The 13,502-nt window shown below is 44.3% G+C and overlaps 1 protein-coding gene across 4 annotated transcripts in view; it reads left to right on the top strand.

Moving 5' to 3' along the window:
- The window catches only part of GPC3 (glypican 3), a 162,105-nt gene that overhangs the window by 71,304 nt on the left and 77,299 nt on the right, over positions 1-13,502 (top strand). For all 4 annotated transcript variants that reach the window (XR_008451522.1, XR_008451523.1, XM_009562508.2 and 1 more), the window contains exon 3: positions 2,436-3,127. Coding sequence is in view for 2 of the 4 variants with exons in the window: in XM_009562508.2 (XP_009560803.2) it covers positions 2,436-3,127 (692 nt within the window). In the remaining 2 variants the exon portion in view is untranslated. The remainder of the gene's footprint in view (positions 1-2,435; positions 3,128-13,502) is intronic.

The following is a 13,502-nucleotide window of genomic DNA, read 5'->3' on the forward strand; positions in this document are numbered from 1 at the left end:
TTTACAAAGTTTTATTATTTCTTGCATCTATTAATAGGGCAGCAGGAGGCTCCACGTGCTTTTGTAGTCCCTGTTGCGCTCTCTAATGGATATATGCAAAGGCTCCAAGGCGCATAAAATAGACACTCTTAGCCAGTTATTATGATAAAAATTATGTGCATGTCATGACCTTTAAAGCAGTGGGACTGTGTGTGCATGCTCTTCTGATATGCCACTGTTCTCAATTCCTTTCTGAAGCATTTCTCGCCGTAGGAGGTTTGCATAGGAGCACGGAATATTTTTCTAATCAGCGAAGAGTCTCTTGGCTCTGATGGTAACTTGCAAAGCACAGAGGAGTGAGAAAAGGGAAGAGGGATGACTTTTTCTAAGGCAACTAGCAGAGAAGAGGTTAAAGGCGAATGGTGAAGCACAGCATGAAAATCCTGGCATCATCTGCAGTGCTGTCAGAAAAACACCGGCCCAAAAAGTGCTTTGTGCTCTTTGAGGAAGAAGCTATTCTGGTGCTCTTGAGGATAAAGAAGGAAAAAAAGTTTTATAATCCATGTGCCCTATTTAAAGAGTTTTTGTTTTAAAACTTTTAGTGACAATGCAGCCAGAGTTTGCTCTGCTTGCATAGCCCACACATTTACCCTACTCTGTGTTGGATGTGCCGTTGTGTCTGGAGAGCTTCGCAGTGTTGTGTATGGGTATGAAGAGCGAGATGCCTACTGTTGTGATGAAGGAGATGTGGAGAGAGGAGCTCTGTGTCCTTGCACCACTGCATCCCTCGGTCTGTGGTGTTTGGACGGATTGCTGTTGTCTGGGAATACAGATGGTTGCTGTGGGCTTGCTGGGGCAGTCCTAGTGCGGGACAAAATGCCTCAGTGGCACACCTAGGAGGTGTGCAGGCACCAGGGGTGCAGACACTGTTTGCAAAAGTATATCGGTAATTTCGGCTTTGATTATTGCTTACATCATAGCTTTCTGCATGGCGGTGTTGGTGGCAGCCCATGGCATTGGGTCCCTGTCCTGCCAGATGGACCAGCAGAGGGTGCACCCAGGGAGGAAGAGCTGGAAGTCCTGGAGATGTGATGGTCTCAAAAGCTATTGAATAACAGGGGAGGTTATGCAGGGTGAGCAACAAGGCCTGACGTTGCTTGTGATAGCGTTGATATTGAGCCCCCGTGGAGAGGCATCAGGCCGTGCTCAGCTGCATCCCAGCCTTAACAAATGGAAAAAAAAAAACACTTATGGTTTTAAAAATTAAACATTCCCTTTAATTATTGAGCATGAATAATTTTCATGCAAATTGAGCCTGGATTTGTGTTTCCAGAGTGACACAGTTGAGAGCAGTTACATCGTGGGGTGTCAGTGACCTGTGAACTGGGAGGCTGTTCATTATTTTTAGTATTTTCTGAATAGTGCCCTGGAGGATGGGACACAGGCTGGTCGAGAGTGTTAGCTGAAGAAAACTACCTTAGTTTGCACTGTTAGCCACTGCTTCTAATGCTTTAATTTGCAAACTGGGGCGTGTAGGTATGTTGTCTTTATGTACTTGGGTATGGATATTTTGGAAGGCTGGTGAGGAGGGTTGTGGTTAGGGGATAACCACATAGTGACTGTGCTGCTGGAGGCTCTCCTGCTTGCTGCGGGAAGGAGATGTGGGCAGAAAGTCCTGGAGTCTTTGAAGAAGGAGAGGGGAAAATACACCCTGGCAAATTGATGGTCTCTGTGTAAAACTCAAGCTTCATGAGATAGTTTGGCACAACCTGATGTGTGTGAGTGTGGTCCTGGCTGTGCACCCACAGATGGACACTGCGATGCTGGCTCCCAGCGTTGCTTTGGACTATGGAGCAGCTAATGTCCAGGGCAGATGAAACGTGGGATCTGCAGCTGGTGCTTTTGGGAGAGCTACAGCACTGCAGAGGCTTTTCAAATGGCTTTGAAGACATTTAGTGCATGGCGGTGCTGGGGGTCAAGTCCAAATATCCTCTGTGATTAAGCTCCTATAAATATTTCCCTTTTCATAATGGAATGTCAGCATTTACTGTTTCCTGATTTTAAATGCAGTACAGTTTGTCAGATATTTATCTTTCTCTTAAAGTAAGTCTTGAGATAAAATTCCTGTTAATTTCAAATCAATATAAAAGAAGGAGAGAAAGAAATTGCAGTAGTTCTTTTCCTGAATCAATATTTTCTTTAAAAGCTGAAATGTTAACTAGATCGTATTTTTTGCCATTTTGAAAAGCAGCTTGTGTTTAAAGAATATGTGCATTTCCCCTGAAAATGACTGATGCTGTGAGTTTTGCAGCAGGCGTGGCTGCCAGCAGAAATGTGACCCAAAGCAGGCAGGATGGGACCAGCCTTTGCAGCAGTAATGCGGTACAATGTTATCCTCCCTGTTCCTGAGCTCCTTCTCTCTAATAACTTCTTTTTTTTTTTGTTCTGTTTTGCAGAAGCTTTTGAAATTGTAGTACGACACGCAAGAAACTTCACCAACAGCATGTTTAGGACCTACCAGAGCATGGGGCCCAGAGCTCTTAAGTTTGTTGGAGAACTTTTTACTGATGTCTCGTTGTACATATTGGGCTCTGACATCCATGTTAATGACATGATAAATGAATTTTTTGACAGTTTATTCCCTTTGGTTTATTCTCACTTGATTAATCCCGGCTTCCCTGATCCCTCTGTGGAAATGACTGAATGCCTGCGGGCAGCCAGGAAAGACCTCAAAGTCTTTGGTAACTACCCGAAGATGATGATGACACAGGTGTCCAAGTCACTGCAGGCTACACGAGTCTTTCTGCAGGCGCTCAACCTGGGGATCGAGGTGATAAACACTACTGACCACTTAAAATTCAGCAAGGAGTGTGGACGAGCACTGCTAAAGATGTGGTACTGCTCTCACTGCCAGGGGCTCCTCCAGACCAAGCCCTGTGCCAGCTACTGTGGCTTGGCGATGCAAGGATGCTTGGCGGGTGTTGTGGAGATCGATAACCACTGGCGAGAGTACATCAAGTCGCTGGAGGGGCTGACCAAAGGCATGCGTGGCATCTATGACATGGAGCATGTCCTCCTGAACCTCTTCTCAATGGTGCGGGATGCGATCATCTATGTGCAGAAGAACAAAGGAAAGCTCTCAACAACCGTGAGTAGTTTTCTGCAGTTGGCCTGGCTCACTGCAAGGACAAGGCTCCGTTGCGTACTGTGAGCTCTACGTGTTGAAACCAACCTACTCCTGTCTCCCAGCCCCAGCTAACAAACCTCAAATGCTCACATTGCTGGGTCCTCTCTCCTTTTCTCCCCCCAAAAAATCCCTGATTTTTTAAAAACTTTTGGTAGCATTTGAAACCAGTGTTTGTGGGGCCTGGGCTTTGGTTAAGGGCTTTCCCACTTTTCATGTTGATCAGAGTAGAAAGGTCTGGAGTCATCCCGTCATCAGCCTTGTACCTGAGGTGTGAGATTGGGAGCTGAGATGTCTCAGCATCTTCAGTGCTCCGTGGGTGCTGTACTTGCTTTGAGCAGTTCTGAAAGGCTGGTCCTGCTCTCTAGGTGTCCCTTGTCTCCTTTAACATCACTAAAATGTACCTCTGAAGGTACATTTTAGTACCTCTACTTCCTGATTTACTAAAGGAAGTCTGCTTTTCCCTCTTTTGGTAACTCATGCCAGTTTGGGGCTGCATTTAATCCAAGGAATAAGGTTATTTCTTACTTAATAGGAGTGACCTGACTCTTTGTAACACATTGTATGAATTTCAGAGCCTCCTGAGAAACTGAGGCTTTCTTGTCCTGAAAAATCTTGCTGCTCTATTTGAGTGCCAAGGATGAATGGACTGTGGTAATATGACTCTTGTTTTGCAGAGGATATTGTTGTCGAGATGCAATTGAGCTGCTCCATGCAGGTAGGAGTGCGGATGGAGGCAGAGGTGCAGGGATGTCGTTATAGTTTGTTTAAAGCCAATGATGATTAAAATCTGCCACTGTTTCCTTGTTAGCTGCTTGTTCCTGACATTCTTCACCCCTGTTTACAAAACAACTGTGTTTATGTAGGTCACTGTAGTACTTGCACCGTAAGTAACTCTTAACTTTTCTAGGGACTGTGGAAATGTATCGGCTTATGGATTTTGAGCTATGTGGCATTCAGCCAGCAGCACTCTTCCGTGCCGTTTTATGTGCCATCTTTACTCAGTGATTGCCTGAGACATGTCACCGCACAAATACAGGCTGTGAAATAGCGTGGTGACACTTGGGTGGTTTCACATCCCTGGGTAGTTTGGCATATGCGGTGCAAGATCTCTTCATTGCTTAGGAGGGATTTAGGGACCAAGTCCCTGGAAAGCTGGATGACTTGTGCTGCAGGAACCAGGAGGAGGCTGTGGATGAGGGATAGGTTTTGATGTTGGTCATCTAGGCAGATGGATGCAGGCAAGACGTTAAGCTCCAGGGTACAGTGCAGAACACTGGCTTTTAACTTGCATGCCTTAGACTTTTTCTGCAGAAAATCCCTGTTTTACAGCAGCCTGCCAAGCATTTCTGGTGCCCCAGGACCACAGGGAAGTTCCAGCTGGTAGGATATGGTGGCAACAGCTCTGCTGAGCTTTACTTCTGCTGCCATGGAGCCCAGAGCAGGTTCTTCTCCCATCAGTCAGAATCTGTCAACTCTTTCTGGAACAGCAAAGGAGCAGAGATGTAACTCTAGGTTTAATTTGAGGTCAGGTGAGATAGAGAATTCAAATTACAGGTGATAATGATGTATAAAAGAGAGAAAATCCAGCTCAACTCTAAGCCCAGCTGGCATTTCCAAGGCAGTGAGAAACAAGACTTACATGTAGTGTGAGCTTATGTGATCTCTGAAGATCTGCTGACATATACGGCTGTGAGCAAAAGCATCCAATATGTTTTGCACCAGCAAACCTGCCATGCTTATAGGTGCTAAGGCAGAACAGAAACATTGCCCTTACAGACTGTATGCCACGTTTTGCAAGCACACACAATGTGCATTGCTGTACAACCTGAAAGAATAAGTATTTGTCCTCCTGCATCCTTCTTCTATTGGCACAACAATAAAAATGCACTTCTTCTTGAAGATGTCTATGTATACAGTGAAGGAACATGACTGTCAATTATATTATCGAATATTGAGACCTTGATCTGTCTGCAGAGAATGTATTTGTGAGAGGGCAAATAGATGGAGTGCCATTAAAGACAACACAAGCCATGGCAATAGAGCTGTAATCTGCCCATCGTCTGCTAAAACAGAACATTATTTGACTTCCTTTAAAATAAAAAGATTACTGAGCATTGCAAAATCAGTCAGTGCTTTCATATTTGATAGATCTGTTTGAATTCATTAGAGCCATATATTGTTAGGTACTCATTTAAACATAACTCCTCCTGATTATTTAATACTTAAGTGATTTTTTTTCTTTGCTCTGGAGATATTTTTGAGTTATAGGAATGCAGACAAAAAAGTCCAAGCCAATCAAGCCAATTGTCTGGCAGTTGTCAATAAAAGAGAATGGTCACTGGGTTTTTAAAGTTTGTTTTTAAAACACCAGTGTTGCTCAGCTGAGGCTCTCATGTCAAACCTGGGCCTAGAGCAACGAATTTTTTACCGATGAAGGCTGTTCGGTAGAGGAACAGGACAGTAATGGAAGTGCTGACAGTCTTAACTACAGCGTTGCAGACGGCCTGACTCTGATAGCCAGTCTGCATCTGGGATCTTGGGTAAGAATCTCTGCCCATAAGTAATAGAATACAATTTTTTTTAGCTGTTCTGGAATGAAAGTTTCTCTGTTAAACTTATCAGTACGCATTGAGTTTCAAAGAAAGTACTCAGAAGGAAATAGGTTTGTTTATTTACTGTTATCCTGTAAATATGATTGGTTTTAGACACCATTGTTATGTGAAACTGTAAAATGCTGTGGGAATTGTCTTTGAAAATGTGGGGCTTTGCTGGCTTCTCTTATCAACTTCTTTAATTACTGACCTTGGCCCCCGCCACTTCCGTAGGCAAAGTTCTGTTCACCTGTATAGTATTAAGGATAATGACAAGTTATTTAATTGCCATTAAAACCTCCTGGAATTACGGAAAACTTATCTTCCGTGCCCATTGTGATTATAGACTGAATAACAACACTACTGCCCTTGCCTATCCTTTGAGCTTCTTTCATTTTTTTTACGGCATTGGTGGCACTTCCACAGCAGTAGTTTTCCCCCCTGGTATTTCATGTCCTTAGATGTATTACCTGATGGATCGTCCTTCCTCCATGCAGCCGCTCCTCTGTGCCCCCTCAGCAGCTACACCTAGGCTGGGTGTGGGCATTTACTGGAGGATCTGGATCCCTTCTATAGTTCGCAGCAGACCTGGCTACAAAGAAAATATGAACCTGAGCTCCAGAGGTGTTGTTGAGCCTCCAGGTAGCTTTCAGAGGAGCTCTGCAGTCCTCAAGACACAGAGTTCTACTGTTGTTAATCTGCTTTTGGAAACTATGCCTCCAGGCATGCATTTAAATGTAAGCTTATGCACCAGTGTTGTTCCTGGTATGTAAACAGCAATGCAGAAGAGTGACTACAATAATATTGTGGCAGTAGGCAGTTTCCATCCCAAGCTTTGCTTCAATATTTAATTTGTCAGCAATGGTGTGTGTTAGAGCTTTATTATTTCCACTATTTGTCTGTTCAAAAACTTCACCCCTAGAACATGCTATTAAAATGCTTTTTTCAAGGAGGCTGAGGCTCAGGGCAGATTGGGGAAAAAAAGTTTCTGTCGAGGGCTATATCTATATACTATTACTTTTCCTGTCTGTTACTTTTTCCCTGCTTGAAAATCTGCATAGTACATCCACCTCTTGTAGATATTTTAATCATGAATGTAGAGAAGATTGATTTAAGTCAGTCTGTTCATGCTTTCTACCACAAACAAAAACAATTAGGGAGATGCAGAACAAATAAATATAATAAAATTTTCAACCCCAACACCTCTTAAGGTTAATACTTTCTCTGCTGTTGAAAGTACAAAAGAGACAGTAGGTCTGAGCGTCTTACATGGATCTCCTTGGGGTTCCCTACCTTAAGCCAGCACTGTAAATTTATTTTGAAAGGTTGCAGAGTTGAGGTGAAGGCTGTTGATTTGAAGCAGGTATTAATTTGTCTACATAAATAATCTTTTCTTAATGCTATTCCTCCCCCCTTGTAACTTATCAGTGTTTTAAACCCATTCCAACAGACCGGGAAGCAGGCAACTCATACAGTAGTGAGGCACAAACCAGAGAGGTGGGTGGCTTAGGGTGAAGTTGTAGCTGTGTATTGCGTTTGAGGAGGAGGATGCATTGCAGCCGTGAGCCGTCAGAGAAAGGGATTTAGGTTTTGACTCCGTTAGCTGCTTTGTGCTGAACGCCCAGCATGGCGCATGTGTCCCCTCCAGCCCTTTGGATGGGGGTGGCAGGACTTCTCCTGCCCTTTAGCTGTCATGTCGTGCCTCTCTGTCTCGACGTGGAGCTGCAGTTGCCGATCCTCGCCTCGCACAGCAGGACTCTCTGCTTGGCAGGACCCGTACGTGTTAGCATGATTAGGGTCAGGCACAGAAGATACTGTAGAGCTGACGTATTCATAACACGACTGAATCTGTGAATAAGAACAGGTTGCAAAGGAATACAAGATGAGTCTTCAACGTCTCACAGAAAAAGTGCATTATGAAAAACACGAGCAACCCACTACCAAAAAAAAAACATAGCAAGAAACTTGATTTTAGTCCAGGCTTGTCAGGCAGGTGTGCCCTGGCCTGGGCATCTGCATCTCTAAGAGGAAATGCAAAGGCGTGGGCTGATAGAGTGCCCATCCCATGCTGCTCCTCTTCCAGTTGGTGGAGGTGTGCAGCTCTGTCTGTAGAACATTACCTAGAAAGGAAAGAGCAAGGAGCTCAGTGACGTGTTTATGGGAAAAAACATTAATATGGATTTGGTAGAGCCATATGAGAACAGGGCACGGTTCTCTGCACCGCGAGCAGATCCCTGCTGGTTTGCTTCCCTGCAAACACCTTTAGAAGACTGCTGAAGTCTGGGTTAACTAGGTTATAGAGTCATACTGCAGAGCTGCTGAGGAGGTGAAGCTGCAGTGCAAGGTGTGTTTGGTTTTATCCACAAACCTGAGCAGTCACCCCTGCCAGCGCCCGCAGTGCTGGGTGTGAACCTAGGGGAGTCCCACGGAGGAACAGAGCAGGGCAAACTGGACCCTCATTTCCCCTTGAGTTTCTTTGGAATCCTGGTAGGGAGACTGTAAGCATGCTGGAAAGATAACCAGCTACTTAGATTGCCTGTAGCACCACAGAGAGAAGCATTGCTCTGTTGCAAATTGGTGTAGAAATTTGCAGGAGCAGCAGATGCACAGGGATGAAAATCAATAATATGTAAATAAAGGGACTTCTAGCACCCAGGGATGAAAATATCGCCTGTTGCCATACACAGTAATTCAGTGCGTTTGTCAGCACGGCGATGCTGGTGTGGTTTTCCCTGAATGCTGTGCCCGGGAGGTGCTTTTGAAGCCAGCTCACCTGGTGACTTGCTGGAAGCTGCTTTGCTCAGTGGGTTGCAATGCCAGGGAGCTCCGGTGAGTTTTCCTGTCTGCTAATGGATTTCTCTCTGTGCTAGAGCTGGCAAGAGACTTCTGAGGAAAGCTTTGAAATTACAGTGCTGTTCGAGAAGTCATTCCCTTTAAGATGCCGAGATCGCTTTCTTTGTACTTTTAATGCGGGTTGCTTTCTGTTGGCATTGCTCATGGGATAGTCGGCTGGATGTATTTTCAGTTTCTTTATCAGCAAAGTTTAATCCTCAGGCTGCTCTCTAATGCTTGCTGTTAGCTAGCTCCATTTTTCACTTAAAGCTAGAAATACGAGTGAGGTTTTGGATTTCGGTAAGCTCAGACCCACTCGTAGCTACCCCAACGCATGTTTATCGCGTACTTTTGTTAACCATTTTGTGATAGGCAGTGTTACGTGCCTGATAAGCCATGTTAAAGCAAGCATCTGTTCCCACTGCAGGACGAAAATAAACCTCATCACCAAGGATAGCATCAGCAACGTTCCCATTCCTGTGAAAATAACTTGGGAACATTACAATCAGTTATCTAAAGAGGTTTCAGATATTAAAGATTTTCTGATAGTTGGGGAAGCATATGACAAGGTGCTGAACTGTAAGGTGTTGATGTAGATTTAGAAATCCCTCCATTGTTGGCGACTTAGCTGGTGCTGAAAGAATAAAGGCAACAATTATTCATGCCTGCAGTTTTGCAACCCAGCATCAACAATTTTGATCCAGTGATTTTGGCACACTGCTGCTGGTCTTAAAGCTTTGGTTTAATGTTCAAATACACAGCAGCAAATTAAAGGTCTGTGTCTTATTTTTGGAAGGGACTTTGGCATGAATGCTCTTGACCGTCACTTGCCTCTTTAAGGCAATGAGGATGAGAGGTTATTCTCAACCTAGTTTTACCACTTGTCTGGCCTGGGGAGGAAGGTTATTGGCATCACACACTTAATTCACTGTTAATGAGAGCTTTGCCTCTGGAGGATGCAGGTAGCCCACTACCATGGTCTTTGGTCTGCCTTTTTCTGCTGGAGTCCAGCATGGGTGAGGTGGCATACTGGTCTGCCTTCCTGCTTGCTGGGGTGGCATGGTGAGGCTTTGGGTCAATTTGTCATGGAATTGGGCCTCGCTAAAGCAGGGCGAGCATGCAGAGCTGTTCTTGGGAGCACGTGGGGCTATGCAGCACTCTTAGGTGGAAGCAGTGGAAGTGGCCAGGGGTTTAATTTAAAATAGTACTTGATTTTGCTTCTGTTTCTAAACCTACGTATTATCCTCACCTTTTTTTTTTGCTCTCCCTCTGTTCTTTAACTGGACACATTCCAGCCTCTGGCATGTTGTGCCATTTCAGTGGAATTTACAGTGGTGATTTTTTTTTTTAATTAAAAGTAGAAGGTAGCTGATAACGGTGCCCCCTCCCCACGCACATGGCAGCACAGGGAGCATCCTTTGACAGTGCTTTTGATGCCCAACCCAACTTTGCACTGAAGCTCACATGAATCTTTTCATTGACATCAGTTAGAGGCAGATCACTCAGCTGGTGGCAGCTTCGTCCCTGTTACTCTGCACCATAAAAAGAGCTTTTTAAGGCTGCTGCATTTTATGGGCGGGAATATCATGCAGCGCCCACTGAGCTTGGCTTGATCTCACTTCAAATCGCATGTTGACTACAGCGTGAGCAAGATTCGCACAGGTTGCATGCAGTGTAATGTCTTGCATCTTTTCTGAGCTGAAGTCAGAACAGAGCTAGAGGTCTTGTGCAGATTAATTAGGGGTTCTGTGTACCTGTTTGTGTGTCCTATGGCTTAGCCTGTTCTTGGTTTAGTGTAGGAGCCGATTTGTTGTTGTGCAACTGGCTCCCAGGCCTTTAAAAAGATATTTGGTTCAGTTAGTACAAAGTTAGTACAAAGAGCTAGCAGAGGTAGTAGTGCAGAATACTGTTGTAACAGTTGGAAGTGATGGTAAACAGCTTTGCAGTATTATTCAGCTTTCTTCACTGCAAGAGCATCTTCTTTTGTTCTGATTTCTTCTTTTTTTTTTTTCCTGGCTCTCACTACAGCTGTATTTAGCAGCCGGACATGGGATGCCTTGGAATGTAGGAGAGGAGAGAGCCAGTGATCATCTTATTCAAAGCAGACTGTGTGCATTGTAGGAGGGGATGTATGGGTGTCTCTCTTCCTTGAGCACTGGGCTTTAGGCTTTGAAATTTCAAACATCTCATTTTGTAATAAATCGTAATGGTCAAGGACATAATGGGAGGTCTTGAAGTAGACTGGATTTGAGCAGAAAAAAAAATGAGTTTGAAGCTGAACCAAAGATCACAGTGTAAGAAAGTTCCCTCTGGGTGTCTTGAGGTTTCTGCTGCTTCAGAAGCCACCGGGGAGGTGCTGGCTGGGGAGAAGCTGTCCTTCTGAATGGCAAGGGCTGGGGCACAGCCCTGTCTCTGGCGGGGGTGTTTGCAGCTGAGCCTCCTGCGGAGTTAAACCAGCATTATGATGAGGATCCTTATTGAGATCCAGATCTAGTTTACCTGAAGGAGGCTATAAGCTGGTGGATGGCAGAAACAGGAGACTTATAGATTGAGGTTTGTCTGCCTGGCTTCTGAGAGGCCCGCAGAAGAGTTACACCCATACAATGAACTGCCTTTCTTCTTACTTAGCTCAGTCTGGGCTGTCCCTCTAGACAAGCCATCGCCCTCTACGCTTTCTGGGGAACCAGAGAGCTGCCTCTGGGATTCCTTCTCAAAGTTGGCCACGCTTTGTTTTATCAGAGAGATAAAATTCCCCAAGTATCAGCCCTGCAGAGACGGCTCCTTCACTTACTGTCCAGATTGCTGCAGCCTCCCGCAGCCTTTATTAACATAGATGCCTTATTAGCAAAATGTATTCTGACCCATTTCCTTTCTGGAAGATTTTTACTCTTGCTAAGACCTGCAACTTTGCAACGCCACACTCCTGCTCACCAATATCCATCTCTTTATGCTTTTACGCTAAACCCTCTTTTGGCCTCATTATCCGTGACTGCAGTTTCCACTAAGACCTCCGTCTGGGGTCATTTGCCGGGCATCCTTCATCTTAACCACGCTGAGTTTACTTCCAGCGACAGTAACCCCCGTGAGTGTTGCTGCTGTAGAACTAGAACGAACTCTCCCATTAGCAATGCTGATGAATGAGCCAAGAACAAACCAGAAACTTAAAAGAGACCCTCTGCAAAGCAGAAATAACGCCCAGAGCTGCTTGGATGGAGCAGCGGCATTTTGTTTCGTGCTGGAGAGGATGAGGGGCTGGGTTGCAAAGAGAGTTTTGCCTCATTTTGAATTCTTTGCCCGTATGTGGTGCTAAGAATTATATAATTTTTACATCTTAATCTAATGTGGCTTTCAGGTACAAAGCGTGAAAGTTGCTGTCTACAAAGAAATTAGTCTGAAAAAAAAATTACAGCAAACAATTGAGGTAGATTTTTCATCCATCTGCTGTAGCAAAGGCACCCTCATGGCTGGCAGAGCTCTCGAGCAGTCATCTTGGTCTGGTCAGGTTAGTGCAAAATGAACCGGTGGCCTTTCCCATCCCTACGTGTTGTGTTCTTCCACTAATAAACCCCTGAGGGCACGGAGCCTGTTCTCAGAGGGTGAAGTTTGCTGCTAACCGCATTATTCTTTCAAAGCCTCATTTGAGAGAGAGCACGCTGGCTGCAGAAAGCTGTGCTGATAGCCTACAGCTACTTTGGCAGAGTTATTTCCGTTTAAAAAAGAAAAAGCAAGCCAGCAGTTGAGGAATTTAGCAATTCTTTATGCAGGTGTATCTTTCTAACCTAATCCATTTTCCCCACCTAATTCTCTTCTGCGTTATCAGCGGTGGTAGATGATGCTCTTAGCCACTGACCTGGAGAGGGTGAGTGGATCTGGTGGTTAGTGAGGATAATTTGGCAGTGACTGATGTGCTCTGAGTTATGTCTTTCTAAAGCTTATTAAGTCTTGGATTGCACTTATTGATCTGTATCACTGTACAAATAAACTTCGTGCTGCCACTCTCCAGAGAGCAGGTATTTCCATAGATACCTCGGCTGCCTGTGCTGGTATTTAAGTCATAAATCCTCTGTCTCCTCCCTGAGGAACAGCCCCAAAAAGCAGGGAATGGAGGATGCCCAAGGACAGTGGGAACTGCACAAGGTGATACTGGAGTGCCTCAGACCAGCAAAGTGGCATCAGTAGCTCAGAACAGATGGGCCCAAGAGGGTTTGCCCAGAGGATGCTGAACAATGCCCAGGACATCTCTGAGCCTTGCTACATTGAATTCCAGTTTTGGTTAGGAGCCAGAAAGCACTTGAGTAGCACTTTCTACCTGAAGATTTTAGTGCAAAATTTATCTTTTCAGTGAGTTGTGGAAATGCCCAGCTTATGCCTTGCAAGGTGAGAAAGTAAAGAAGATGCACAGAAATGCATTAAAAGTATGTAGTCTATTTTTTTTTGTCAGTCTGATGCTTCCCTGCCTTGTTTTGGAATTGTTGCTTGTCAGTTTATTGAAATCTGCTTCTTAATCAAATTCTAGTTGTCAGTTTGACGATGTTAATGAAAGTGTTGTGATGAAGTCAAATTCATTTCATTTCTGTCTGCAAACTACCTATTGTTGAATGAGCTGCTTTAATATATTAATCAGATGTATGATATAGCATTGTAACGAGGTTAAAAGTGCACACTGATTTCCATTATAAAGATATTCTTGATCAAGCAGAAGCTAATCTAACACTGTAAGTCATTCCGTAATTCAATTGTACTAACCGCAGTACATGTATAACCAAGATGTGTTACAACAAAGTCTCAAAAAAGCCCCACGGATATTTATATCTTTATAGAAAATAATGATTTACATTTTCAATAAACCTGATTTGTCTTTGGGGAAAAATGTGATTTCCTTTATCTTAAGCAAAAATCTAATGGGAGTCTTT

The sequence above is a fragment of the Cuculus canorus genome, chromosome 10 (assembly GCF_017976375.1).
Source record: "Cuculus canorus isolate bCucCan1 chromosome 10, bCucCan1.pri, whole genome shotgun sequence".
Taxonomy (NCBI): domain Eukaryota; kingdom Metazoa; phylum Chordata; class Aves; order Cuculiformes; family Cuculidae; genus Cuculus; species Cuculus canorus.